Source organism: Pochonia chlamydosporia, chromosome 7, assembly GCF_001653235.2.
Source record: "Pochonia chlamydosporia 170 chromosome 7, whole genome shotgun sequence".
NCBI classification, from domain to species: Eukaryota; Fungi; Ascomycota; class Sordariomycetes; order Hypocreales; family Clavicipitaceae; genus Pochonia; species Pochonia chlamydosporia.
In genome coordinates, this window is record NC_035796.1 from 168195 (window position 1) to 196028 (window position 27834).

Genomic DNA, 27834 nt, shown 5'->3' on the forward strand with positions numbered 1-27834 from the left:
TACACCACGCCAATAATCGTCTCGGAAGTTATGAAATGATAACACAGACGCTGGCGTGACACCAGGGCCGCGAATTAGTTCATTTCCGCTTTCCTTAATCTATTCTTCGCTTTTGGAACATGTCACGTTCGTTAAGCCGCTGTGAATAACCGAGTCTTGGGGGATTTGCGCAGAAATGTGATGGATTGATGAAATACAGACTGAGCGAGTGTCTAGGCTCACCTCTGCATCACCTATATCTCGAGGCCACTTGGCGAATGAGACACGAAACCAAGACAATATGAGTGTAACAAGTGTTGGAATGTGGATCCAGAATGCTCACAGGAAACTGAGTTTCCATCTATTCCACTTCAAGTAAATAGCCAGCCTTGTCACTTATAGATAGCCCTTGAGCATGTATATGAAGGGCTCGCTCCTCAGCGCCAACTGCGCCATTCCGAAAGGAGCTGCTAGTAGCTATGTTGGTGTCCGAATCTGCTGACTGGAATAGTCTCGATTTAGCAATCACAGCTACGGGGTTTATTTGAAACACGATCAAATTGCACGGGGCGGGGGAGGGTCATCTAGAATATCCCAATATATGTTGAGGAGAGTGCGGATTGAAGAGTTGTAGAGATCCAAGGGTGAGGATGGTTGCGGATTGGGGTTTTCCCAAAGCAGCTTCAAAATATATCAGCGTCTTGTCAGCCAGAGAGAATCTCCAAATACGGTGACACATCCCTGGCGATATCCGGTCGCGAATGGTATCGGGTATCGAAACGACTGATGTGGGAAACCCGCCATAGATGGTTTCGAACAACGAAGCAGAGTGCATCGTGTCAAAGTCCTCGTGTATGACTGGATGACTCGTAAAGTCGCGGAACCTCGGACGGTTCTTCGGCCGAACGCTCAACTAAAGGGTCATTTAACGAGCACAGAAACCTGTCCTGCTCCAGGAATATTGGTCCTTGGCACACAATTTGTCGAGCTCTGGGCAAGGGGGCGGCGCATAAACTTCATGATTAACCAATCCACCAGCATATACACCACCTCACCCCATGTATTACCGAATATTGCGCATATGCCGGTCCAAGATGCACTCGAGTCAGGTCAAGGGCGCCTCCATAGACTGGAAGATGCTCGTTTTGAGAGCATACTAATTAACTTGACGAGGTGCCTTCGTTGAGACCTTCAAATCAGGTGCTGCCTCAAATCAGGGAGGCGCAGCAGCGAGTTGCGAGAATAATATTTTAGGAAGGCAGATGTTAAAAGAAGCTGGGGAGCTATCAATGGGTTTCATAACACGATGACTCGCACATCAGCGGGCAAACGCAACTCATCAAGGGGGGACCCTGAACGGAAATCAACAGCACTCCATGACACAACCCTGTCGCGTGTCAGGCCAACCTTAAGTTGGGAGCGTAAGAAGAATCGAGATGTCCTCGTCACAGCAGCTGCAGAGTGGCCCATTTGGTTTATGAGAACCAACCGGAGAATTTGAAGTGCTGCAGGCTCGCATCTCTCTGAATGATGCCTACCCAAGACAGCCGTCGTCTTCGGTGCAGTTACTCCCGATTGGAAATGACTGGAAATTGCGTTACCCTGTTGCCAAGGGGTGGATATGAAACGAGAGGTGATCAATACATCTCCAGCTCCCGGATCCGCTTCTCATGACGCCGGGGTCGGGTTTGCGAGCCAAAACATGGCATGGAACGCGACTTCCAAATCTGCAAGCAACCTTCTCCAGGTAAAGGAGACTCTATTGGACTGGTATTCATCCATTATAAGTTCAGGAACATGAGTTATCTTGACCCGTTCATCCACATTTCATCTTAAAACTCTAAACTATTCGCGACATTAATAGCCCATCCAGCTCAGACAAACGGCGCAGCAGCACGAAACTGACAAAACATGAGCGACCCACGAGTCGACAGAGCCATTGCCTCAGGCGATGCTCCCGCGGAAATAGCCGACATTCTCAACGACAGCCAAGACACGGCGGCTCTCGTTACCATTATGATATTCAGTGTCCTAGCGGTGTTCTTCGTCGTATGTCGACTCATTTCCCGCAAGTACATCTTGAAGAGCTATGGAATCGGCCTAGATGATGGACTAGCTCTTGTGTCCCTGGTAAGCTAATCCAAAATTCCGAGCTGCTCTCCGTGCTCGTACTAACAGAGAGCAAAAAGTTGGTCTTTATTCCCTTCGTGGGACTATGTATAGAACTTGTCAACATTGGTGCTGGGCGAAGTGAGCTCTTTGTGGCGTATATACTTGATCGCTCTGGCAGGACAAGACTTCAGATTATCGATTCCGTCGCGCACTTAATCTACAGCACGGCGCTGGTTCTCTGCCGTATATCGGGACTCGCGTTCTATTATCGGATTTGCTCGTTGCACAAAGAGTTTCTTATTGCTATCAAAGTCATCTTTGCGACCCTAATACTCGCATACGTCGCGCAGATGTGTCTCATCATCTTCCATTGTCAACCGGTGACTCTGTTGTGGGCACCGCTCGACGACTACGATGTCGAATTCGAAAGCCACGTATGCTTGTGGTGGTTTGAAATATATTCTATAATTTCCAGCATTTCCCTTGTCTGCGACCTTCTTCTATTTGGTATCCCAGCCGCCATGCTGAAAGCATTGGAACTACCGGGCAAACAAAAACTTCAGTTGGCATGCACTCTCCTCCCAGGTGTATTGTAAGTGCAGTGTGGCGAGAATTACCATGCTGGACCGTTTTCTTATTTCATGTTGTAGGGTTATAGGCATCTCTGCCGGTCGAATTGTCTTGGTGTTTCAATATGGTTGTGAGTACAACTGCTTTATTTCGGAGACACGTTACACTGACTGACTACACTTAAAGTTCAATATTATACGGGTTTCCAGTTTGCGTTCCTCAAGCTGCTTTGCATTGAAGTCGCTGAGATTAGCGCCACAATCATTGCCCTATCCGTACCTGGAGTCAAGCCAATGGTAGACAAATACATACTGCGAAAGGGCAAAGATTCGGCGTCTTCTGAGTGTAGTACACCCTCGGAGAACAAATCGAATGAGCGCCGGATGCAAAAGTACACTGCTAGGGAGTTGGAGGACAAGCTGGCAGAGTAGGGATACGGCTGAACAGGTGGTCGGGACAACGTGGACTCAAACCTTGGACCTGCATGACAATATACAAACAGTTTGTGATTGGTTGGGCATTGCAAAATGGACTGCCGCTTTTGGAATCTTCAATGCTGTATTGTGGCACTGCATATCATATATTCATATAGTTCATGATGAACAGGTCGCTGTTGAATATCGGATCTGGCGGGCATGCTCAGCCGGACAAGCCCAGAGTAACACCTGGATACCAGTTTCATCAAGCCACAGAGACAGCTCGGAGCCAAGAGATAGGATTCTTGCTGATTAATTACTGAACTTTGCGAAGAGAAGCCTGGCTGCGAGGGATGCCTGCACAGACGCAAAACCAGCCCAGTTCACTGGTTACACAACGAAGGTGGCAATGACAACGTCAGCACATCTTCAATGAACAGGTGTTGTAAAGATCACCGTTTCAGTGCCAATTGTGCCACTAAACAACAGGGTTCATTGAACTGCTGGCTGGACAAAGAGCTTCTGGTGACCAAACTCTATAGAACTTTCATTGGGACAAGTGTTAGTCCGTGAAGGGGCCGCAGGTGATGAACAATTCAAATGAAAGTCAGAAACGGTTAACTCCCCAACTACTAAAGGAGCTCGCTTCCAGGGCCGCCTCATGATTCTGGGTGCATCAGTCGTCAGGCAAGTCCCCCAGGTAAAAGACACACTTTGTGTATTCACCTTCACCATACCACCTGCCAATCATGTCTGGATCATTTGTTGTAAGTCATTGTAACCATGAAAGATGGAATATTCACTATTATGACAGGTACCTGGACTAATGGTCAGGTAGTCCTGGGAAGTTAGCTACGATGTCTTCCTTCCATCCACAAAGGACAAGAAGGCCGAATACAACGAGGCGCAAATCAACGCCTACCTCAAAATTTCGAAAGATTTCGCGATAAATACATCGAAAATCAGCTATGCCACGACAAGTATAACAAAGAAGAGCAGGTAGAGTTCTACGCTGAGAAACTTCCGAAGCCAAATTCGTTCGATGAGCCGTCCGGTGAGCCGTCGCCCAATTATAGAATGAAAATCTACTTTTGCTCTGCCAAAGTCGCGGAGCATATTTATAATACCATTGCTTGGTCTGACCATAATAAGGCGATACGACAGGTGGCACCGTCTAGTCAAGGTACCGCAGAATTGATCACGCTTCGGGCTCAACAGTGGTATACGGACGATGATGCTCCCCTGTATGGGGAACTTTCACACTTCCGTACTTGATTTGTTCAGATTTGATTGACGTTTGTCTATGGTTACTACGACAGGCTAGTCAGGCTAAAGATGAGCACCTACCAAATTGCGATTGTTCGCAACGGTGCGGTAGTTGTACTAAACCCAGTTCATGTACGAATGGGTCAAGTGGTATCATATTTGTGGCTTGTCTAGATATAATAGAAATTGTAGCTGTTGAGATGACGCTCCATGTTTAGCACTCTACTATTCCGTCGAACTGGTGAACTCGCATCTCTTAACACATGCGTTAGTCCTTGTGGTTAGATTTTGATGATAAATCAGCCTTGTGTCGCTGAATATGAACTACATGTCGTCAAGATACCGCCCAATGATGAACAATACAAAAGGGTGTCGCCGAATATGAACTACATGTCGTCAAGAGGCTGCGTAAGATTGAACAATGCAAACAGACACCTGAGGCGGCCAGCTCTCCGGCTATTAAAGAAGCAGCCGTCCCGGACTACCTAAGCGTTGACCAACCAGTCAGCCAACTTTTCTTCGCCACGCCAAAGACAGGTAGCTTTATTGCCCAGCAACGTACTCTCTATTCATTGTCAACGTCATGTCCACGACATCCCCAGTAAGTTCCCATGGCAATTCCAAACGAGACGTGTTCTGCACCAGAGAGACACATTGTTTGTGCTAACTACCCAACAGCTCGGGGCGCTCGTATTCCTGGCCTGGCCGGTTAAAAAGGAATACACGAAGAAAGGACGAGCTGCCATTAAGCGGCTTGATATGACGAACACTGAGAATATTATAAGATATTTGCGAACGGAATACGAATCCGACCCGAATGGCAAGGACGGCCAGTTTGATGAGGAATCGGACATGACAGACGAGTCGGATGAGGAATCGGACGTGACGGACGACTCTGATGAGGAATCGGACGTGATTGATGAGTCTATCGAGGATCAAGATGCGATGTATGAGTCCAGCGAGTATCAGGACGCGGTGAAAAAGTCCGGAGAGAAACATGATGCGACGAATGAGTCTCGCATGCGGGTGATTGCGAAGATTCATATACACAAGTACCCGGATTCTACATCCCCAAGAGAGATGCGGGTTGAGTGTCGTTCTCAAAGGTTCCCGGTATTCGCAATGCCTCGCATCGCTGAGTGGGATGATGCGGGTGTCAAAATAAAGCAAGTGGAGAGGTGTCAATGCAAAAGGAAGGCGATCAAGCTTCCTGTTGATAATAAACCTAAATCCACTGGTTGAATGGTCAGCGTTGGGAGCTGTCACACCTATTCCAAGATCAGTCGGTCAAGTTGTTGTGTGATCTGGGCAGGCTGAATCCAAGGGTTCAACGATAAGACTATTCAGTTGAGCAAACGAACAGTGGTAATCGCTAGCAAGATGTGCGCTGTTGTTTTCAATCGGACTAATGTACAAATTAATCAAGGAATGGAATATTATTGTTTTCTCTGAGAAGAGTCAATCAGATTGTGCAAACGACACTCCTAATTGGGTCGATCAGGTTATCTTCTAAGATGACGAATACGCTACCGTCAACAAATACGTTGCATCCCATTGTCAAGTTTGAGTCCAAACCAGCACTTTCTGACCGACTTTAAAGTGAAATGCTGCGAACCGCTGTTTGTTCTCTGCAGTGGACGAATCGGACGAATTTCTCAATGCCAGATGTAGAGAATACAGGGCTGCTTACATCGAACCTTCTTAGTTCGAGCTCAATTACACACGTTATTTCTTTCAAGTATCCACAAGATCACGGACAATGATCAAGTACATGTCCTAGTACGATTCAGTCTCGACGATAGTAGTAATACAAGTGGTATGGACTTTCTCCTTCTTTGTCTTTCACTCAAGATTGTCAAGATGTCTGGCTTAGTAGGTTCAATTTCAAGATGGCACTTTCCCTAATAGGGCTTAGCCAAGTTCCCCGGATTTTTATCTGGATCACCTTTCCGGAGGGCGCATTTCATACACATTGGATCAGCATAATGCCCACTCGACATCGGGTTGCAGCTTAGAAATCATTTGCAAACCCCTCAATAACACCGTCTCTACACTGATCCCTAATCTTTGCACCATAGTCAAATACATCAAATCCATTTGATAATACAATCCCTAACTCAACACCATGCCCACTATCCCAGCCCGCTCATTTGCCTCTGCCCGGCTTGCAGCCGGACAAGCCATCAAAGTCACCAACACAAGCGGCAGCCAAGTCATCGACACATGGGCATTTTCCATCCCTTTCCAAGGCAACTTCCCCGTTTACATGTCCATGGTTCATACACGGTCAACTCCTCATGAACTACTTCCCCCGAATCAGGAGTCGTTTCTCGACAACCGACGAAAACCTATCCTCACAATGACGCAGGACACGTCTCCAGGAGTGCACGATGTCCTGTTTGCTGCTTGTTCACCAGAGCGTTACGTTCAACTTGGCGCATCAGCGGATCATGATAATTGCGCCAATAATCTGTATAATGCAGTTAAGTCGTATGGTGATTCTGCATTCAACAAGGTCGTTGAGTTTCTTGAGTATGGATGGACACCCGACCCGCTGAACTTGTTTATGAATGTCATTGTGAAGGGGAATAAGTTGCAAAACTTAGAGCCACAGAGCAAGCCTGGGGACTATGTCGTTCTACAAGCGGAACAGGAGTGTGTTGTGTTCATGAGTGCGTGTCCGATGGATGTTACTGCTTGTAACGGTGGGAAGCCAACAAGTGCTGAATTTGAAGTGCTGGACAGGGCGTCGTGATCTTTCAGCCTCTACGAAGATAAATGCCCCGTTATGCACGACTTCTATTGGATAAGCCTAGTTCCATCGCCTAGAATGATGCAGAACAAGGTGTCCCCGTCAGCTGTTTGGAAACATCCGTGAAGGCGGCTCGGGTGCCTTCGGTGAAAAGAGTAGGGAACTCGATGCGGTTGCGCCTCCAGAGCGCCTTAAATACATATTAATTCTCAATACTATCAGCAGTATCTGTATACATATGCACAATGTTACGTACAATAACGGAGTGTGAACCGCAACTACCGAAACGAACATCACAACAAACATCACCATAATATCCCAACCACCAAAGCAAATGTCAGCAACACCATAGGTGTCAACTGTAAACCTTCTCTTGGGCCAGAACACACCCCCGAGCCCGTAAAGTACTGTCCGCCCGTACTCGCGTTACCCGCCGTCCCATTTGGTATGACACAAACCGGGGTGTTACTCTTCCGACATCCCTCGTCCCAGTTAGAACTGCCCTCTCCATCTGACGAGTTAAAGAAGGCCTTCACGTAGCTGACGGTTAGTATACTGTCCTCCTTAGGCGGACCACCAGACCACTTCGGATCGCCATTGCTCCAGTGTCGTAACATGAGACGGCCTGCGGCTGACGGCATATCTTGACCCGCCATTTCCGCAAGCAGCACGCTGTCTGCGTAAAACAGAACCCGACCAGGCATGTAATCGAATCTATATTCATGGAAGCCCTTGGTAGGATCGAAATCCAGATTCACTCGCTTAAACGTATCGGTTTTCTTGGCGTCATAGCCCTGCTCCATCGACTTTTTCGAATGGATCACCAGATTCACGGGAAAGACCTTCTCATCCGCATTATACTCCCGAGAAAGAAATTCAAAGTCTATCTCTTGAGTGTCGTTGAAATACTAAACAAATTTGTCAGATATCATTCTCCAAGTCAGTCATCGCGCCATGTGTCTCGCTAATCTCACCCAGAAGAATGCCGCGCAGGTCCCATTCATGGCCGGAAATTTCATCCCGGCACGGTAGGAGCCCCATTTGAAGCCGCTATTCACAGCAGCAACCTCAGCAACCGGTATCGCGTCACCTTTCAGTTGACTGGTGACGCGAAGCGCAAGCCCTTTGTCGTTGGCTGGGCAAAAATCCCTCGCATCACCGCCGCTGTTGGAGCACGACGCGACATTGTCTGTGGTGAAGGCCATGCCATATTTGCCCCGAGCGGCTTGCGCTGTCATATCAAACTGCTGGGGCCGCCATTGCTTGTTTTTCGATATCTCCTTACTGTTGACGAAGTCACTCTCAAAGGCGTTGGTGAAGGGCTGCGACTTGGTTCCGTTCCAAAGGTCATTCGCGACATAGCCACACTCGCAGAGACCAGCCACGATCCTAGGTAGAATAAGAAGACAATGCCCAAGTAGGAGGATCTGCATCTTGAGTGTAGAGCGCAAAGATCTTGCAGCTGCGTGGAATTGGTTTGAGACGTATAAAGAGCGGTGTACCTGGATGAATCAACGTTGCAGCTTGCGCCACAGGTTCATGTCCGCGCAGAGGAAAGGAGAAGATGTATGACTCCATGTTGCATGCATGGCATATGCGTTGTACACCGTGCACGATACAGGTGGACATATATGTGACACACGTATGTAATTTGCTGGCACCTGAAATGGGGTCGATTCAGCCAATCGTTCAAATAATTCAAGTTTCACATTGAGAAATGAGGTCGTAAAGGTCACAAAACTCGGCTCCCTATGCTTAGTACAACGATGCAAAAATTTCGAGCACTTTGAAGCCCACGTACTCTTGATTCATGGAGCTTTCATTGTCTACGAGCGCACGCCCATCTCGAGAGAGGAGCTTATATGAATGTACGGTGTATAACTATATACGGCTGACCAACTGCTGCACCCAAAAGACTGTTCTCGGCTTCATTCTAGAGGGAAATGAATCGCCGACAGCGCTTGAAGCTATGTCTCATTGCACAGCATGTTACTATAGCGATATGCACGAAGAATACACAATGCCAGTCTCACAAGTATGACCGACCAAAGATGTAAGCTTTGTCCAGTAAATATTAGCCTTATTAACCTCCTGTTACATCAGATTGTAGTACCAGGGAAATACCAACATCCCGCACCCGCCGTTATTCATTTAAAATGACAGTGTAAGAGTCAATTTGCCTATATTGCCTTGTGCTTGTAGGATCTAATGTCTGGAGGTCGAGAAGGTACATGGATCCGCCTGGATTGGTTTTGATGGTGTTCAACCCCCTTACTAGACTTGAGCGTGCATAGAGTCCAGCGATAGTCTACTCTGAAAAATTAGCAAAAGCTAGCAGTCTGAAATTGTGTGTGATGCAATGTTGCCGGTTAATGCTATAGGTCCTTGATTTCATCCTTTATCTTCGTCTTGCGTATCCCACAAATCCGTGTTGCCTCAGTCCAAGCAGTCATGTCAGCACCTGGGCCGCAAGATGCCAGCCAACTTCGGGGCGCAAGGACATGACGCATCTCTCATCACAGGCTATGGTATGAAAATGGGTGCATGAAGATAAATTGCAAATTCTGACTTAGGGCCAGACCCTGTAATCTCACGCCCGTGGTAACGCTGATGGAGAGAAAAGAGGAGGAAGACATGAGAGAAGGGTAGGATTGTAAATTTTGATGGAATAGCTATCAAGGTTAATTGCACGTGATATAAAAGTCTTCTTTAGATATAGTTGGAGAGCTTATTATGATAGCTTTGTGCTAGTGATCTGTAGCTGCAACCACCGACCTTGTTTTGTATTAGTCGAGACCTTGAGAGCACTTGTCGCATCGGGATGCATGTTAAAGTTTTCGTTACACTTTTGATAACTACCGCCGCCAACAATATAGCTGAATTCATAGAGACCTCGCATCATGTAGCAGCATATACAGTAGGGATCGTAAGTATTTAACCTAGAAAAGGTATCACATATCGTAGGGCATACTACAATATGTCACGACGTGTTGGTGTAGGCTTGGATATGGGCAAATACATTTTACCACAGACTGTATGTTATAGTATAGATAATGAATATCTTGTTCTTACAACCTTCTAAAGTTATTCCCCCAGTATCCTACGGGATACGTTATTAGCTAACCGACAATATGTTACCCAATTCAACGTGAAGCCTGTTACAGCTATCCTACTTACCTAGTTCGTGCAGGCCTCTCAAAGCTTCAAACCTCAAGGCTTCCTTCCTTCAAAGAGCGCGCCCATCGCTTGAAGAAGCATTCCCTCGACGAAGTAGTTTTCCAGTCCAATAGTCAAGATCCTCCTGGGTTATTTCCTCTTAGTTGCCTGGTTTGTTTTACTTTCTGTGTTGCCTACTACAAACTACTTAAAGATCAACCTGGTTCCTGCATGTCGTTTCTGGTACAACTGTCTGCAACTAGCGTTAAGATGATGCATGGGTTAAACTGTATCCAAGTACATAGACTCCTTCTTGTAAGTTTTCTTGAAAGCCTAGATGGACTTGATTGCAAAACTCTAGATCCGGAAGTCTCGCTAAGTGAGGTAGCTTCAGTGTTGACAGTTTTGCACACATTTACGTGTAGCCAAAGTCAATGCTGTGACTTGTTCGATGGCATTACGAGGCAAAAACGTCGATACATCGAATTACATCAATTTAAATCCTTCTTCGAGAAAAACGGCTCCCCAACAGCTAGTTAGATGCAACCACATATATGTGATGATGTATCCGTCCTTGCCCATCATAATCCGGCACTTGAGGATTCCAAACCAAAATCCCAAGAGACTTCCAACACTCGACAAATTCTACAAGAGCAGACCTTCTACTATCTTTCAACCCATTATCCACAAACACCACCAAATAAACCAGAACATAGCATCACCATCTACCATCTAGCCACCTCATGAAAGCATCACCATGTCAAACACCAACCACCCTACACCAAGTCAAATCCCAGCAAAACACCAAACCGGCCACGCCGGCACGACCCACAAAACAAGAAAATCTTCACGGCCGCTCGCCCCGTGCTCCACTGGCGGAAACATGCCTCAACCAGACAAAGTCGACTACCGCGTGCGTCCGGCACACTCAATATTCCATGTCCATTTCCGTCAGGGGTCAAAACCTACGGGAAGACACGCAGTGGCGTGATGCGGCTCCCAGTGGCGCGTGTTTCCAGATGAAGTGGCCTTTGCCGACGGATGTTTGCAAGGAATTATAGAAAATTGCAATTAATAATAAGATGTACATTGTTGTACTTGACATTCACATTCTAAAGTTCCAGATGTCTTCTCCATCGCTCAATGAAGCCGGCTTACAGTCTCACACATCGGCTTTATTCCGCAAAGCAGCACCGCTTGAACACAACCCCTTCGCCGACTGTAAACGCAGGAATTGACCCATTGCAGTGGATATTACTCCATTGCAATTTCTCCTCGTTCCTGACAATCAACATCGTGAGTCTCGTTCGAAGAGTCTGGTACAGCATTGCCGAAGGTATGCGGCGCCCCACTGAAAGCCGAGCGGAAGAACCAGTGGCGGACTCTGGAAACAGGGCCGAAAGCAGACAGAAAGAAAAAATTGCATCACGTAGAAAGCGGATTCTGGCCTGTTTCTAGACCGGTTCTGAAGCTTGGATTGTGTTATCCCTGAAGGGACAGTTTCGGTTCTAGAATGGGCTTGTCATTCGCGGATGGACGGAAGACGGAACGGATGGTGCATGGTGTGACAGTCAGGAACGGGATCCATTCGGACAAGATCAGTTGATGGGATTGTCTTGGCCGGACATGTTGACTTTGCTCGGATTTGCAGATGGTCGTACATGGGAATGTTAAATGGCCCAATTCCGACGTGTAAATCTGATCCGAGGAGAAACATCGCCGTCGTGTAAGCCGAGACGACACATCCATCTAAGCTGCAGCTTGCAGGCTTGGTGGTCATGGCTTCAGCCCCTGCCGCAGGTTTTATTCCCGACTCACAGCACTTGGCGTTGTGCCGAGTTGCTTTTCTCCGAGACGCCGAGATCAACGATGGCATGGGACGAGTGCAGGCCAAGCAATGTGTTGGTAGCTCGGCATGAACCGAGCTGAGTCGCCTGGTTATGACAGCAGGTTTCCACTGTTTCGTTGGTTCTGCAGAGTGACTTTGTTAGGAGCTAGGTTCTGTCGATGTCTCGATTGTGGTTCTCCTGTCACCACATTGTGAACCAGGGAGATGTGGCAGCGACAGCATCTATTCAGACGGCCATGACGAATTGGCAAAACCCCAGAGTTATTCCCCAGACCAAGTCAACGGGTCCGACGATGGAGCAAAATCCGGAGAACTAACGTCGCAAGTTGAGGTTCGTGGGTTCATTCACGACTCCGTTGTCGGAGCGGGAAGAATAACGGGGACTGAAGACGGGAAGAGCCTCATGGAGTCATGGACCGGTTTGATGGAGACCAGACGGCCAAATCGGGTAGTTGTACGGCATACCAGAGAAGGCGTCATATGACTTGTAAAAAAAATTTGGGAAAAAGAATAGGAGTTTTGAGAAGGCGTTTGTGGGTTGAATGGGTCTGAGGACTTTTTTCATGTTTAAATGCAAGGAGCAGCGTGTTGGTCCGAAAGCGTGAAGTTGGTCTGTTGTGATTTGACTGACATTGAGGTTCAAGTTGCGAATGGAAACCAGAAGTGTTATTCTGGTTGGCGAATCATGGCTTGGGAATGGGCAACGAGCCAGGCTGCATCGCGGACTGTCGGCGCATTGACTTTCAATGTTGCCCTCAATTCGTCTCAAGTTGCACAGTCGTGCAGGTGTTTGGTGGATCGGTGGGTGTATGCAGGGGTGCAGCTTTGTGCCTACATGAGCATCTGATGTTCAAAAAATTAGAAAATGGAATGAAATAACAATATTGGCTCTGGTCAACAACGACGGTAAGGCGTAACTGTGACATCCATGGACGCAGGTAATTTCTCCGTGCAATTCAGTCGCTAGCATCAAAGTGGGTCCGACGTCGGAGCACCAACTTGTTCACGGTCATCAACCTCATCACCAAAACAACTGTGCCACGTATGAGAAGAGATCTCGCAGCACGCCATCGCATTCGCATCAGTGTAGCCATCATAATGACCTCCAAAGGCTTAAAATCACCTTCTCAAAACACACCGCCATCATGACACCATGTGTTTCCTTGGATCCGTATTTCGGGACACATGTTGCAAGACGCCACGCTGAATAATGATTGCTTCCATAAGCAGGCCAGGGTTAGACTGAAAGGTGCATGTGGCGTCTGTCTTGGGTGTCATAGGGCTGGGTGCGCCTTGGATTGACATGCTGATGAATTCAAAGGGTAATGCTAGCCCGAATAATTTCACCGCGAAGGAAAAGATGCCATCTCGGAAGTGAATGCACCGATCCTATTCACAATGTGATTGCGCTTTGAAGTCTGGGTTATTCTGGCTTGGGTGACTGTGGATCTGACGGCATCGTGTCCGAGACGGCGGAGACCCGGCGGTGGCACAGCATGGAAGTAAAGTTCAAGATTCAAAGTTGAAGCACGGAGACAGTCACCCGCGCCACAGTTGCTGCCAAAGTCTGATGTGAGATCTGCCGTTGACAGAGTTGGACGATGTGAGGGTTGAGATGCATAGCCCAACCAGACTCTCAGGGCAAGTACTCAAGTACCTGCGACCGTGTGGCAGACACAAAGTTTGAGTGGCACCACGAGGAACGGGCCTGCTCCTTCCTCCAAATGTGTCGATGTGTGGGTGTGGGTACAAGGTACTGTGCTTGCCCTGCACGCCGTCGTGCGCGGATCCCGTTGAAGACCTGTTCCCATCAGTAGAATCAATTGCATGCCAAAAACGTCTGGTCTGGTTGTCATCTGGTGCTGAAGAGCGCAAAGGGCGCAACCTACAAGCATCAATCAATCCATCACTTTTGACACGATGTCCGTCTTTCCATGGACATTTGATTCGACCAGCTTCCACCAACTAATAGCCTTGACAACCAGCACCTTGTCTCACATCCAACACACCAGTATTCCGAAGTCGCAAGCTCAATCGGATCAAGTGCGCACGTCCAATGTTATTACCAGCCCCACACCACGCCTTTCGGTCATCAGTCTGGTCAGTCCATGTCAGTCAATCTCTCGCACGCCATCAGTCCCAGATGTCATCAGGGCGTCTTACGCCTTACAAAGCCCAAAGCTAGTGAAGCCGAAGCCGAAGCGGCGGTGCAAAGCCGCAAAGGTTGCTGCCATCACGACATTATTGATTTTCCTGTCCCTTCTTCCCAATACTGCTGAAACTCAGGCTGAAAGTGCAGCGTGCACATGGGAGTCATAGCAAGCCACTTTGGGATTTGAAAGCAAGTGTTGCTCTTGAAACCATGTACCCATGGAAGTACCTCTGATGTATTTCGCGATGGTGGCTGCCAGTGTAGATTGGCTACCGTTGGAGGTCATCATTGCCTACTGTTGGAGGATACGTGTGCATGCACATGAATGAAATATTGTTTTTGGTGATGATGTTGCTGCTCGGCACTTACCCTTGGAGGCAAAGCGACGGATGGAGCCTTGCCTTGCCTCCAAGGTCGAAAGCCCCGAAGTGCACGATGCCTCCAACGTGCAATGATGCGAGAAGACGGTCATTCGCTTGGAAAATTGACATTACCTACCGTTGGAGGTTTGGTGTTGTTTTTGTTCGCTTCATGTTGATGAGACGCGCGCGCCACTGTCCGCCTGCGCTTACCGTTGGAGGCAAGAATGTAGAGAAATCAAGGCTCCATCCAGCACAGGCTCCAGCACAGAGAGCTCCATTGCTCTATGCCTCCAACGTGCAACAGCCCGAGAAAACACAGCGTCTGGTCTCCGGTGACAAAGGATCCTTGGCGTGATGGAGTCTGTCGTTGAGCTTTGCCTCCAAGGGCAAGGCGAGCCGAGTCAGTGTCGCAGGCGCATGATACTTGTATGGAGCCTGCAACGAAATCCAGACTTTTTAGGGGGTAGCCCACTGAAAGAACAGCTGAAGCGGTGGATCTGGCCGCAAACAGCAGCAGGTAGTCTGGTGCAAGGCGAGAAAACTTCAGGGGGCTGCAGCGCTGAGCGGTGTGCGGTGCTCCCTGTATTGAAGCGAGGGAAGCCTGTAATGGTGGGAAGGGGCATCCACATAGCGGAGCCAGGTGCTACAGACCTGGTAACAGAGACCAAAAAAAAACATGGAAAAAAAAAAAAAATGAAAATTTCAGCACCAGACCACATCAAGTCTCACGTGTCTGTCTCGCAACAAACTCTGCCCCACTCTTCTCCCAGCTCGACATCTTGAGGTACAAACCTTGTACTTCCGCCATCCAAACCTTGGACCTCGTGTCCCGTCAAAATCCACTCCAGCTACCCACGCAAACCCACGCAACCTGTTCCCACGCCCACGCCTTTCGACCATGACACATTGGTTCCGTACAATGTGGATACCTAAGCAGATGCGTGGACCACTTTGGCTTTTACCAAAGTTTTGCTGTGCCGGTCGTAGCATGCCGTTTGTCTCGACATGGACTGTCTCGGGTCGTATATAAGTTCAGCGATGCCCTCTTCCTCCGTAATTTTAATACCGTCTTCCCCAGAATATAAGTTTCAACTTTTGTATTGCCTTACTTGGTAGTGTGTTTACATTTGCATCAGCGAGCCGTCTCTTGAACCTACAATACTAGACATCACTTACGACTTACACGACTCTCACCAGCAATACACACAATACACCATACACAATACAGACAATTCACACAAACCGCCAAGACACAATTCATCAACACAATCAACATTGGAATACGCAAACAAAAGACAACTCACGAACCCGTAAAAAAAGAATCAGTCACTTTCAGGGACCCACGTCACATCGTCTTCACCTCTTCGCACAACTCGTCCCTGTTCAGTTACGCTACTAGCGCCATCGGGCAAACCACCATCGAATCATAGATCGATTCCTTTGCCACGGACATTACCGCCAACAGTCGGACAGCCAAAACAAAAAAAAAAAAAAGCCAGCAGACAGACGACATACGTCACAGCAGCAGTTGGGTTGTCAAAGCGGTCACTAGTCACTTGTTCACGTAACCTGTACAAGCAAGCCATTCTGCGATTCGGCAATTACCTGCCGACCTGCCAACCAACACGGAGATCGTCCGCCGCCAGTAAAGGACAAGGGCAAATCTGGGAGGATTTTGCTGTTAGCAAGAACTTGTCACACGACAAACAGTTTCTAGTTACCCCTCCGATTAGACAATTGCTGTGCCAGTATTTGGTGCTGGGCATAGGAGGGGTACATTGGTCTCAACAGAGCAAGCATCAACACCATTTCCAATACCTGTGATTGGAAACATTTCATTTACAAGTCAATTGAATTGCGACACTCACTTCACCGACACCATCGTCATTGGGCATACTCGCCAACCTGACGCCGAGTCTTCTCCGTCACATTTCCTTGGGACCAACACCATCACCGCCAAAAGAGGCAGTCAAAACGTCACTAGGTCGGGTCTAACGGCAGCCACAAGCCATTGATTCGCAACTGCCAAGAACACGACGAAAAGCTCACATTCAATATTTCACTTATAAAAAGAGCCTGAGGGACAGCAAGTCCGAATCGCCCATCATGCCCCACCTCGTCGCCAACTTCCTTCGCAGTTCCTCCGGCAACATCTCGCATATCAAGAAGTCGGCCATCTCACGATCTCGAAACAACTCCCGCAACAACTCGCGGAACAACTCCATCAGCGCAAGCCCCTACGCCTCCGACTCCGAGGACCATGCTCCGCACTCCGTCAAGATGCCCGAGCTGGGAGACGCCTTGAAGAAGCACCGTCTGGGGCTGCACTTTGGTCGCTCCTCCAAGCACGAGGGCCATTCTGCGTTCCATTCGGCTTCTGCTGCTCCCGCCGTGAATGCCCCTGCTGTTATGGACTGGAGCGTGGAGAGCCCCCCCATTGTGTTTTACGGTACGCCTGAGGAGAGCACCGGCGCATTGGTCTCGGGGCTCATGTATATCGACGTCAATGAGGAGGCGATCGATGTGGAGGCATTCAACGCCAGCTTGAGCATGCACGTTACGCAAAAGAAACCGTTTCAGGGCCACTGCGCAGAATGCCAGACCAAGGTTACCGAGTTGAAGAGCTGGCAGTTTTTGGCGCATCCCACTACTCTGCGTCGGGGGAGGCATCAGTTCCCGTTTTCGACCCTTCTTGACGGGACGCTGCCTGCGTCGATGGACTCGCCCATCGTGTCTATTTCGTATCACTTTAAGGCAGAGGCCGTGGCTGTTCGAGGTCCCTCGTCGACATCGTGCCTGCCGATCAAGTTTGAGCGCACGCTGGATGTGAAGCGGTCTCTGCCGGAGCCATTGTATCCTCACCACTCAGTTCGCGTGTTCCCTCCCACAAACATCAAGGCTTCTGCGCACTACAACGCTGTTATTCACCCCACTGGTAGCAACACTGTCACCCTGAAGCTGGACGGTCTCATGACACACAACGAAAAGGTCAAGACTGTCGACTTGTGGAAGCTGCGCAAACTTACTTGGAAGCTGGAGGAGACCATCAAGACAACCTCCCCAGCCTGCGAAAAGCACACTCCGGCACCTACTGGTGATGAAGAACCGAAGAAGGGCATTGTCCGCACTGAGACCCGTACCCTCGGTGAGAAGCAGCTCCACGAGGGCTGGAAATCCGACTACACTGGCAATGACGGCACCGTCGACTTTGAATTCGACTACCTCGTCAACCAGATCAGGGCACACTCCAAAGAGCCCAAGTACGCCTGCGACATGAAAACGGCGGAAGGCACCGAAGTTACTCACGCGCTGCACCTCGAGTTGATCGTCTCTAAGGAATATGCCGCCGAGGGCAAGACGCATCTCTCCCAGCAGACTGGCACTGGCAGAATTCTGCGCATGCACTTTGCCGTCAATCTGACAGAGTATCCTGGCCTCGGTGTAAGCTGGGACAACGAAGCCCCTCCCGTCTACCAAGATGTACCGCCTAGCCCGCCTGGTTATCCTGTTGAGCCGCCGATCGAGTATGACGATCTGGAGGAGCTGGATGCCCTGCGAACGGGCTCGGAGCCTGGTTCACGACGACACAGTGAATCTGGACGGTCAGCGTGATTTCGCATCTTGGGACGACACTTGATACCTGGCGTTGGGCTGCATTTCTTTTGGCGTTTTAGAATAGCATTATACCCGGTTGGAGCATAGTATTGTTTAATAAACTAATATGATTAATTTTGCTGTGTGCTTTCGTGTGACATGTGATGTGACCTCCAGATACATACACGAGAGTTTTAAACTATAGCAAAATGTTTAATACATGAAACGGAGTTTAATTAAGTAAGAAAGGTAGGTTTGGCCGCTCAAGGTTCGTTTAACTAGCCTTGCAATACATGCACCCAGGGGTAAAGCTGGCAAGCTTCCATAAGGTTCTTTGACTTTGACTTACATTTACATCTGTCACACTCGAACGTTAAAAGGGGTCTAACAGATACAAGGAGTGGCCTCTAGCTAGCTCATTTTCCGTGTGACAACACTAAGAAAGATGCAAACGTGTCTAGGGAGAAACCGTCAGCGCGAATCGTTTGGTCAGAGCACGCTCTTGGAAGAGAAACTAGTATTAACGCTGTAATTCATGTGTTGCAGTCCGTGTTTCCGTTTTCTGATTCGTCCCAGCTGCCATTACATGTAGCTGTGAGCTCAACCCGCCACTCCAAAGGTACTCATAATCTAACATGTAAGTACCTTATCCTACTTTAAGTCCATCTTGTGTTATTTCTGCCTGCTTAATCTCTTAGCTCTTTATTTCTCCTACCAGCAGGCCTACTAATAGCAAAAATGCCATATTTCGTTCAGACGCTCGCGTACCATACTTTGCCATCCTATCTATGCTAACGCATCAACAAGTAACCAGTCTCTGTCGGAAAACCCCGAACCAACGAGGCATCATTATATTGCTTTTGCGACGAGAAACTGGATTGCCTCCAATCCAAGGCAGCTCATCCTTAGATGTGTCTCTTTCGCAGGCAAAATACTGGTTAGTATAACTAAGAACATTAGAGGAAATAAATTAAATGGTTTTTGCTATACCTACTAGCGATTTCTCGTTTTACGGGAAGTATGTCGCACGTCTCAAGATCTGCCCCGATAACTGAATTCTCAGGTTCGTCCGCGGAGCAAATGGTTTGAGGGCGAGTTTAATCCAACACCACAAGTTGGACATACCATCGGGCATAAAACTCACTCCGTGGATTGTAATATCACAGCGAGTGTTCCGTATATCCCGCAGGTTTCCTCCGCGGAGCAGGAGTAATTGGAAATTAATATAATCACTACCACGCAGCAGTTTTACCTTCTGTGGAGGTCTTAATATAGCGGTAATATATCAGAAGAGATGCAAAATATACCACACATTTTATTGCTGCTTATACTATTATAAATAGGACAGGATGTATAACTAGATGCATAATTTAGTTCTTAATATCGACTATTCTGCGAGATCTATCTAGAACTTCATGTTGTTATTAACAGACCAGTCCTAATTTGTAAGCAGTTAGGCCAGATCTATATTGAGCTTTATGATGGAGAGACTGCTAAGACTTATTATGTAAAATAGATTGCCAGGTCCAAACGGAGGAAATAGAAGACCATGGCACCTATGCCAAGCCATGCGCTTAGAAGAGCTATATGCATTTCCCATATTTGGCTATTATATGACTAAGCGGCCGTAGAGGGCATTCATAATTTCTCCGCGGGGGGACTTGCCAAAGCAAGAGCGAATTCTACGCGCAAGGTTATACCATGCAATCTGTAATTAAACATTTATTCCAGGCGCACCCCAAGTTAAAAGCCGTTTGCCCAGTTATGAATATTCATCAACCTGGCAAGCTACAGCAGATTGTTCTTACATCAAATTTTGGCCATGGCAGACGATTCAACCCAAACTCTCCCGTACATCTTCTACTGGAATCCATTCTCTATTTGCTCACTCCAAGTCCGCTATACAATAGCCATCAGCGGTACTACTAAACCCTCGGGTGACCCAATGGTCGTGGAAGAACGCCAGGTTAACATCTATGCTGGAGAACAATTAGACGAAGCATTCCTATGCACCGTGAACCCAGAAGGCCAGGTACGTATGAGTACAATACGCTGTCATTGCATCGTAATGATGATGTGGCCTCCCGTTCCTAGACGTCAATTGCAGTTGAATCTGTTTCTAACTGGCGGTCAAGGTACCGGTTATGAGCCACCAGACTACTCTGGCTCAACCCATTCGAGATAGTTTAGAAATTACCTTGTATATGGCCGAAAAATATCCCGACCTGATTCCCGCATCCCACAAGGGTAAAATACTTTCATTGTTGGAAGAGTTGCATTCCATCAACTACTTCTCGCTTTCGTTCACAGGCATGCAGGAAGTTATCAATATGCACTTAAGAGATCCCATTGTGAAACTACTGGAAAGTCCTGGCATATCTCAGCGCTATCATGATGCGTTACAGTACAAGCTCAGCGTGTAAGTTAAACCGACAGCTTTCGTGACAGATCCGCAGCCTCATGAGTGTGAATGAGCGGCATGATAACACGGTGAATACAGCGTTGAGAAAGACAAAGTACGGGGCTTAGAAGAAGCACAAGTCAAGATAGAAGAAGAGAAAGCCCGCTGTGTTTTATCAAAACTGAACTCTTTTGTACAACAAGAACAGGGTCCTTGGATGTTTGGACGAGACCAACCAACAGCACTTGACGCGCATGGAGTCATTTTTCTGGCTCGGCTCGACGACGTAGGCAGGGCCAATTTCATCCCATCGGGTCTGAAAAGGTACTACACCATGGCTATGGATTCGCCTGAGTGGCGGTCTGTAATGGAAGGACGTCGAACAATGGTCACCATGGCTCAGATGCTCTGATCCATAGAGACGGGCAGTAGAACCCTGAGAAATGGCTAACAAGATGACTTTAGCAAGTACTATATAGTAGGGTAAGGGATTATACAGTGAGGCGCCGGATGCGGTGATCTGCCGGACTTACAGAGGAAATCAATCTAAATTTTGAGGATACATGTGGCCTAACCTCTCTTTAACTCGCGAGCTTTAATTTGCATGATGGTGTTAAGAAGCCCCTTTTAAGCTATGGAGCTTCTATTGCTTCGGACTTTTATAGCCTTTGCACACTATTTTCTAACAAGGCTAGCATTTAACTAAATAGCTTAAAATTTTCATATACTAGTTACTCTAGCTACAATTAATAAAAGGTTTAATGCCCTGTTCTTGGCTTTCTACGGCCACTTTCTAGTGTACATAACACTATGGCAAGTTTCTGGGTTAAAAGCTCTGTCTGTGATAATAAATTTATAGGTTAACTTTTGTATTTATTCCTTTGCTTATTTTACCTCTAGGTAGCACGATTCTGCTAGATTTAGTTTTCTGATTCTATTTGTACCCCTATATGTATTATATACGCAATGTGGTACCTCTCACTAATCCTGGCGAGTACAAGTGGGGAGGGTGTTCTGCGCATCTAAAAACTGATTCTCGGTCATCAGAAAACGGATTCGCCAACTGCAACACATGCATTAAGGATGTAATGGTGGATCCCAAACGGAGTGAGCTGTGTGTTGGTGGGATGGAAGGGATACATCACCAAAGTAAGTTACCGCTAGATCACCTAAGCAGCAAAAGCGAACGCTTGGCTATTGTAGAGAGATGGTATAAGTTTTATTTAGTTGACATGGATTCTGGAGCATGGCTCGGTTCGTCGGTGCGGCTCGTCGGGCTGGCGAGTTGCCGAGTATGCATAACCATATATTGCAACGTTACCCACGAGTCATGGATATTCATGAGGCTCATTGTTATATTCGAATGTGCTAGTCGTATGCTCTATGATCCGTCTTCTCTGCACTTCCGTCTATGTACATGCATCGTCGCTTGTTCAGTTTAACAATCGTCTTCGTCCTTGACTTGTGAGCGCCCATCCAACGACCACAACCACCCTCATATCAACAGAGATGACTTAAACCATATCCTCGTACCAACAGATTGATTCCATTTGCCTGGCAGATGAACCAGTGGTACTTTGATAGACCAATGCAGAAGTGCCGAGGACAAGTTAACGGTTTAACAGCCCGGATACGAAGGATACTGCTTGCAGCACACGCGCTTGCACCACGAGTAGCAGTCCTTGATGCCGCAGGTCGGCGTGTTGCAGAATGTCATGCAGCCGGGCCAGTCGGTGTATCTCTTGTCGAGTTCTTCGATGGGGTTGGCGAGTGCGAGGCTTGCGAAAGCCGTGAGGGCAACAAGTGTGAACTTCATGATTGGGAATGGTAGTGTATAATGAGTAGTTTAGTGATGAGATGCAATGATAGTCGGAGAAGAGGCAGTATTTATGCTTTTTGGATAGGCGGCTCAGAATTCAGCTTCTCGAGATCAGTTTGCAAAATCTGCGGAGCAAACCTATTCCAACACATAGTCTAGAGTCTTATGGAGTATGAGATGCAATCCTTCTCACCTGCAGATATTATTGAATTGCTAACCTATTCCAGCTTGCATACAGCACTCGGCACCACTCAGCGGCCTTGAATCCCGGGAACACGCCACTCCCGCCTCCACTAGGACGGATCGAGACCCGGAAGCTGAACTGAATAGACGAGCCGAACCGTTTATGGCCGGGGTATTCATGCTGCGTTGGGCTGGATCTAGACTTGAGCTGATTGAAGAGATTTGGTAGTTTTCCCGAGGGGGAATGGATGCTCTTGGCGGCCTTGATGATTGATTGGTGAATAATCGCCATGACCGCCTCACTTTTCGTTTGCTGCTTTGGATCCAGGCTAATTGATCAACTTTGGTTCATATGCTGCGGTATGGCTTAGAACAGTGTCGTTAACCTTCGATGCCTTGCCAGTTCATTTGCCTGTTCCCGAAATTGAGGACAAGTTGTTCTACATACTAATTGACTAAGTACTACGAGATCTCAACTTCATCCCATTGCAAATAGGGTTCATGGCAAGTCCATCGGTGCCGGCCGGATTCTCAAAGAAATAGTACCCTTGTCTTAATGTCTGGCCACATCCAGCGTAGGGCCGCTCTGCGTTGAGGCTGACAAGCTAGCAGCGTTCCGCGTGGAACCAGACCTAATCGGTTAGGTCACATTGCATTGCCAAGTGGACTGATGACTTTTACCTCGTTAGAATTGTGTTGTTTTGGTGAGTTGTATGCATCTACACGTTCCGGGTTCTTGCTAGCATAGGAGTTGTAAACTATTGATGCCAAGACATGTACACGCGGGCCAGTACTGTCGTTGGCCACATTTCTGGCAGGCACGTCGGTTACGAACAAAAAAGTGTAATATAAACGATAGCTAGCGTCTGATTCTATGTACGGTTAACTGAGTTGTAATTCAATTTGTTCCATCGTGCTAATTTACAAGTGGCTTGGGGAGGGCCGACGAGTGCGGAAACGCATACTAGTCCGAACATGGTGGCAGTTGTAAGAATGGCTAGGGTATAATGCCATCAACTAAGAGACTACAGATGCGGAGAAACAGGGTTAGCATTGACTTACTTAGACGCACGTATACTATTTTCCCTTGTCGACAACCGCATACGTAAACGTGGAAGACATGAGTCGAAGCAGATTCAGCTGTGACAACCACCTCAGATACCTAGGAGCTCTAGCACCGTCATACCGGTAAGGCTCCCGGTAGTATCACTCCAAGCCAAATCATAAGTGTCACGAGAAGCTGGGGCAGCCAGAGGCCACTCCGGCGCTTTAGTCCCCTTATATTTTAGTTTGGTAATAGGTAATCAACTTCCACTATACTAGGAAGGTTCCAACATCTCGACAAGAAACACAAGCGAAAAGATTGTAGCGTCCAGTAACGCGAAACCAGCTCAAATCAACAAACGACCGCACCTACGAGTCGATGAGCTCTTCTCACTCATCACTGACTCTCACATCCACGTAACCCGCACCTCAACCTTCCCGTACGCTCCACTAATTTCCAAACTCTCCGACTGCTTATACCTAGGCGTAAACTCCACCGATCCCCTCGCAATCTCATCACTGGCACTTATGGTATCGTAGTCCCAGAGGTCCGCATTCACCAGCAACTTGTCGGTTGTAGGAACAGCAACCACGGACCTCGACAAAGGGATGGGACTAAGTGGACTCACGTCAACGTACTCATTGCTAGCCTTGCGAAACAACTCGCTTTGTCCGTGGCCATTGTTGACGACAATCTCTCCGAACACATTGGCTGGGTCCTCGTTATCCCCGTTGATAAGGATGACTTCTATGCTTGCGTAGAGCCCGTCCGTCATAACCATGTAGCTTATCGTTACGGAGCCGTAATGGCCAGGCACGTCACGGATCTTTACTGCATCATGCTCGGTAAAGTAGTCAGAGGGGTTGAAGATAATCCTCCCCTGGGCAATGCTATCATCAGGGGAGAGGGTGTCATAGTCCCAGAGGTCAATGTTGATGTAGAACTCATCTGAGGAAGACAAGGCCCGAGACGGTCCCTCCAGCAGAATGTCCTGTCCGGGCTTGGTGTTGACATAGCTGTGGTGTCCACGGCTCCAGATATTTTCGACCCCAATGCTATCTGTAACGATGACGCTGCCGTAGAGTTGACCTGGATCCTCATCGTCAATGTTATTGACGCGCACGTAAAATATTTCGAGGAGTTGCTGCCCCTGAGGGAATATAGTGTTTGAAGTGAATGCTCCCTCAGGATAATAGGCCATGTCTGGAACAGAGCGCTTAGGTCGTGAAGAAGTGGACGGGAGGTTGGCAGCGTAGTGCATAATACCAAGGGCTAGAATGGCCTCCACGAAGCTCCATATTCCGGTGCTTTCACCATTAAAGTCAAAAGCATGGCCCTCATTTCGGGTCCTCTGGACAGCCCGCGACAGTCTGCACCAACTACGCACCCGGTTGGCGTACTGAGTTCCAGGAGCCGACCCATTCCACCATGCGTTGGAGATGAGACGTGAAATATCGCGAAACCTAGCCGCTTCGGCTATGGCAAATACCAGGGTGAGAATCGCCCTCGCTCTGTTTCCTTCGTTTGCAGGAGCGCCGTTGTCAGTGGCCAGCGTCGTGATTGCGGCACCGATGCGGGAAGAGCTCAGCGGGATGTCTTCTAGTCTCATGCCAGCAACCTCAGTCAAGGTGCAGTAGTTCTCGCCGAGCGGTAGAAGCTCCGTTGCTCTACCAGCCTCTTGATCTTGGATGAGGGTGTTGGTGCCTCCATCTTCGTGGGCTAGCTCGAACCATATGTTGGAATTTTGGGGGCGGTAACCCACGAAATAGAGATTGTCGGTGCGGAATCTAAGCTGCACAATATGTTGCTCACCGCGGTCGTTGTAGCTTAAATTGATGTCGAAGAACTCGAGGGCACCTCCAGGGGGTACCTGTTCGGCCAGAACTGGCACGCTCTCGACCCAGTCCCCAGTTGCGAGGAGGTTTCTCAACTCTACGATGAATGCATCGTAAGCCTCTGCGCCATTGTCGTCATCAGCTGCAAAGTCTCTGGTGAATTTGACCATGGCGAAGAAAATTGTTTAGAAACACGCGAGTGATTTGTTGGAAGAGTGTAGGTGCTGTTGCTTGATGAGGAAGAGTGAGACGATATGTTATGCCTTGTCTCTTTATAAACCTATAGGCTTATACTTGAAGCTACATCTAGCTCTTTTTCCACTAGGTATGAAGTCAGGAAAAGTGAGGCGAGAGAACGCCAAGGCTGACCGTTGCAATGCTCACTTTTTGCGGCATTTCGTCCTTGTGCAACCAGACACGCATTGAGCCAACCGGGTTGGAACGTATCTGATCTCAGAAATCAGACGCCTTTCTTCATAATGGACGCCTGCTGAGATGCATCCTTTCAGTCTGGACGCAGTCTTACGCGGGGCCACAGATGAACCATTCGACGACATTCTTGCCGCCCAGCCTGTCATCAATCAATGGCATGGCCCGTTATGAACGTTTGTCAACATATTACGTCCCAAGTATTGAAATGACTTGTTCCTATCGGAGACTTTGGCAATGGCGTGACCATATACAGCACCCGACCGGTGAATCAAAGCCATTTGAGCCTGGGGGTTCAGCTTACACCGAGTGATTGGCATCTGGACATGGAGTTGCGAGGGACGGAAACGGGAAGAATACTTTATTTAATTGACATGTATTGAAGAGACAACCGGCAGAAACACTTAGAAAGCTGGTTATGTTGGTATATGTACGAGTATTTTGGTGAGTAGAGTATTCCTCATGGCCATCATGGTTCTAGGATATGAAAATGGATGTTCTGCACCAAGTGGTTTGCCCTCCTGTCGGCCACATGACCCAACGGTCAATTTTCTCTCATAGAGTTTAACTGCCTCTTGTCCTTGCACACTCGCGCCTATGTGAGTATTACTTGCAGATGGTGTACTGATACATAAGCTGTGTTACCGGAAGGCCGATTCCTTCTCACTCGGTGGGTTGGGACAGCCGACTGAACCAGCAAAACTAGCCACCCAAAGAGCGTCACACTGAGTACGCACACTGCAGCTATAGCCCTGTTCAGAATTTCCTCGTTATGCAGTGACATGATATGAGCTTATCGAAATTAGTTTAGTGCAAGCTGATCAATCACATTCCATGCAGTGTGACAAGGCCAAACGAAGCTGCAGTGAGGAGTCAAGGTATTTGAACAAATAAAAGGTAGCGCATATAACAGTATGTATGATGATGTATCGAGATGTATTGACGTATACTTTGACGTGGGCAAATGCTTTGTCCGACATGCTGTATGTCAGCTGTATCAAGTTCCAGACTCGAGTTGATACATATCAACACACCCACCACTCGATTTGTTTGGGCGCACCAAGTTAGGCAGCCTTCTCAGTCAGAAGTCCGGCTACTGAATGCGCAAGAAGGCAACATGTAATATAGGTCTACAGAACATCTTATCGTCATTGCTTGATGTTAAAGGACAGAACTGGTGCAAGGGTTTATATCTCAAGGATACCACAAGGACGCCTTGCCTCACTAGAGCATGATCTCTTGGACAGTAGCCAGGCGTACAGATTCATGTTCTGCATTCCAACCAACAAATCCACTTGCATTACCGAAACATGGCTGTTCCTCTTCGGCAGATCTAGTTTAAAATAGCAACAGCGGAATTAAGTTATTCCCATGCATGACATCCTGTACATTTTTCTCGAAGGTGCAAACTCTGCTTGTCTGAGAAGTATCACCAGTTGGAATAGTGACTGCATTTATTCTCCCAAACCATCCACATGGAAATCCACCAGCAAAGTCAGGCTTTCATCGAAAACGATGGTGATCTAGAGTTTGACCACACAAAAATAATCGTCAAAGGACCAAATGACCAGTACTTTTACACTACGACGAGGGAGCGCACGGCCTCGTCCGTGGACATAAACCAACTCGAGTTAACACCTATACCCATCGAAAACATTTGGCCTCAATACTCGGACAAGTTCACCAAGGCACCAGATCTCTCTCCTTCAAAATACTACATAAAGAGCCAAATCTTCTAAGTTACGGCACGTCCCCAGACGCTTTACAAATCAGGAGTCAGATGATGAACGAAATTCTGGTCTGCGAAATCTTAAGAGACAACCCGCATCCTAATATTGCCATCTACACAGGCTGTGTTGTTTCCGGCGACCTAATATGGGGGCTTTGTTTCATGAGATACAAAATGACACTCGC

At 47.9% G+C, this 27834-nt stretch overlaps 11 protein-coding genes across 11 annotated transcripts; 8 read left to right on the forward strand and 3 right to left on the reverse strand.

Annotated features, from left to right (window-relative positions):
- Positions 1-1890: 1890 nt before the first annotated feature.
- On the forward strand, positions 1891-3092 carry VFPPC_06931 (hypothetical protein; the record flags this gene model as incomplete). Its single annotated transcript, XM_018285879.1, has 4 exons — positions 1891-2109; positions 2169-2683; positions 2742-2791; positions 2848-3092. 4 exons carry the CDS (start codon positions 1891-1893, stop codon positions 3090-3092), a joined length of 1029 nt encoding a protein of 342 aa, XP_018140148.1.
- A 1834-nt stretch (positions 3093-4926) lies between these two features.
- On the forward strand, positions 4927-5585 carry VFPPC_06932 (SDA1 domain-containing protein; the record flags this gene model as incomplete). The annotated part of the gene is made up of 2 exons (XM_018285880.1): positions 4927-4944; positions 5022-5585. The coding sequence occupies 2 exons, from the start codon at positions 4927-4929 to the stop codon at positions 5583-5585; spliced, it is 582 nt and encodes a 193-aa protein (XP_018140147.1).
- Positions 5586-6468: 883 nt separating this feature from the next.
- Positions 6469-7098, forward strand: VFPPC_06933 (hypothetical protein; the record flags this gene model as incomplete). The annotated part of the gene is made up of 1 exon (XM_018285881.1): positions 6469-7098. One exon carries the CDS (start codon positions 6469-6471, stop codon positions 7096-7098), a length of 630 nt encoding a protein of 209 aa, XP_018140146.1.
- Positions 7099-7400: 302 nt separating this feature from the next.
- On the reverse strand, positions 7401-8528 carry VFPPC_06934 (glycoside hydrolase family 16; the record flags this gene model as incomplete). The annotated part of the gene is made up of 2 exons (XM_018285882.1): positions 7401-8003; positions 8070-8528. 2 exons carry the CDS (start codon positions 8526-8528, stop codon positions 7401-7403), a joined length of 1062 nt encoding a protein of 353 aa, XP_018140145.1.
- Positions 8529-11394: 2866 nt separating this feature from the next.
- Positions 11395-11709, forward strand: VFPPC_18071 (hypothetical protein; the record flags this gene model as incomplete). The annotated part of the gene is made up of 1 exon (XM_022429730.1): positions 11395-11709. The coding sequence occupies one exon, from the start codon at positions 11395-11397 to the stop codon at positions 11707-11709; it is 315 nt and encodes a 104-aa protein (XP_022285142.1).
- Positions 11710-12258: 549 nt separating this feature from the next.
- VFPPC_16658 (hypothetical protein) lies at positions 12259-12417 on the forward strand (the record flags this gene model as incomplete). The annotated part of the gene is made up of 1 exon (XM_018294411.1): positions 12259-12417. One exon carries the CDS (start codon positions 12259-12261, stop codon positions 12415-12417), a length of 159 nt encoding a protein of 52 aa, XP_018140144.1.
- Positions 12418-14382: 1965 nt separating this feature from the next.
- On the reverse strand, positions 14383-14538 carry VFPPC_16657 (hypothetical protein; the record flags this gene model as incomplete). The annotated part of the gene is made up of 1 exon (XM_018294410.2): positions 14383-14538. One exon carries the CDS (start codon positions 14536-14538, stop codon positions 14383-14385), a length of 156 nt encoding a protein of 51 aa, XP_018140143.2.
- A 2182-nt stretch (positions 14539-16720) lies between these two features.
- On the forward strand, positions 16721-18226 carry VFPPC_06935 (arrestin (or S-antigen) domain-containing protein; the record flags this gene model as incomplete). Its single annotated transcript, XM_018285883.1, has 1 exon — positions 16721-18226. One exon carries the CDS (start codon positions 16721-16723, stop codon positions 18224-18226), a length of 1506 nt encoding a protein of 501 aa, XP_018140142.1.
- A 1804-nt stretch (positions 18227-20030) lies between these two features.
- VFPPC_14133 (hypothetical protein) lies at positions 20031-21021 on the forward strand (the record flags this gene model as incomplete). The annotated part of the gene is made up of 3 exons (XM_018291903.1): positions 20031-20240; positions 20344-20627; positions 20709-21021. The coding sequence occupies 3 exons, from the start codon at positions 20031-20033 to the stop codon at positions 21019-21021; spliced, it is 807 nt and encodes a 268-aa protein (XP_018140141.1).
- A 1149-nt stretch (positions 21022-22170) lies between these two features.
- Positions 22171-22440, forward strand: VFPPC_06936 (hypothetical protein; the record flags this gene model as incomplete). The annotated part of the gene is made up of 1 exon (XM_018285884.2): positions 22171-22440. One exon carries the CDS (start codon positions 22171-22173, stop codon positions 22438-22440), a length of 270 nt encoding a protein of 89 aa, XP_018140140.2.
- Positions 22441-24062: 1622 nt separating this feature from the next.
- VFPPC_06937 (ribosome-inactivating protein) lies at positions 24063-25661 on the reverse strand (the record flags this gene model as incomplete). The annotated part of the gene is made up of 1 exon (XM_018285885.1): positions 24063-25661. The coding sequence occupies one exon, from the start codon at positions 25659-25661 to the stop codon at positions 24063-24065; it is 1599 nt and encodes a 532-aa protein (XP_018140139.1).
- Positions 25662-27834: the final 2173 nt, after the last annotated feature.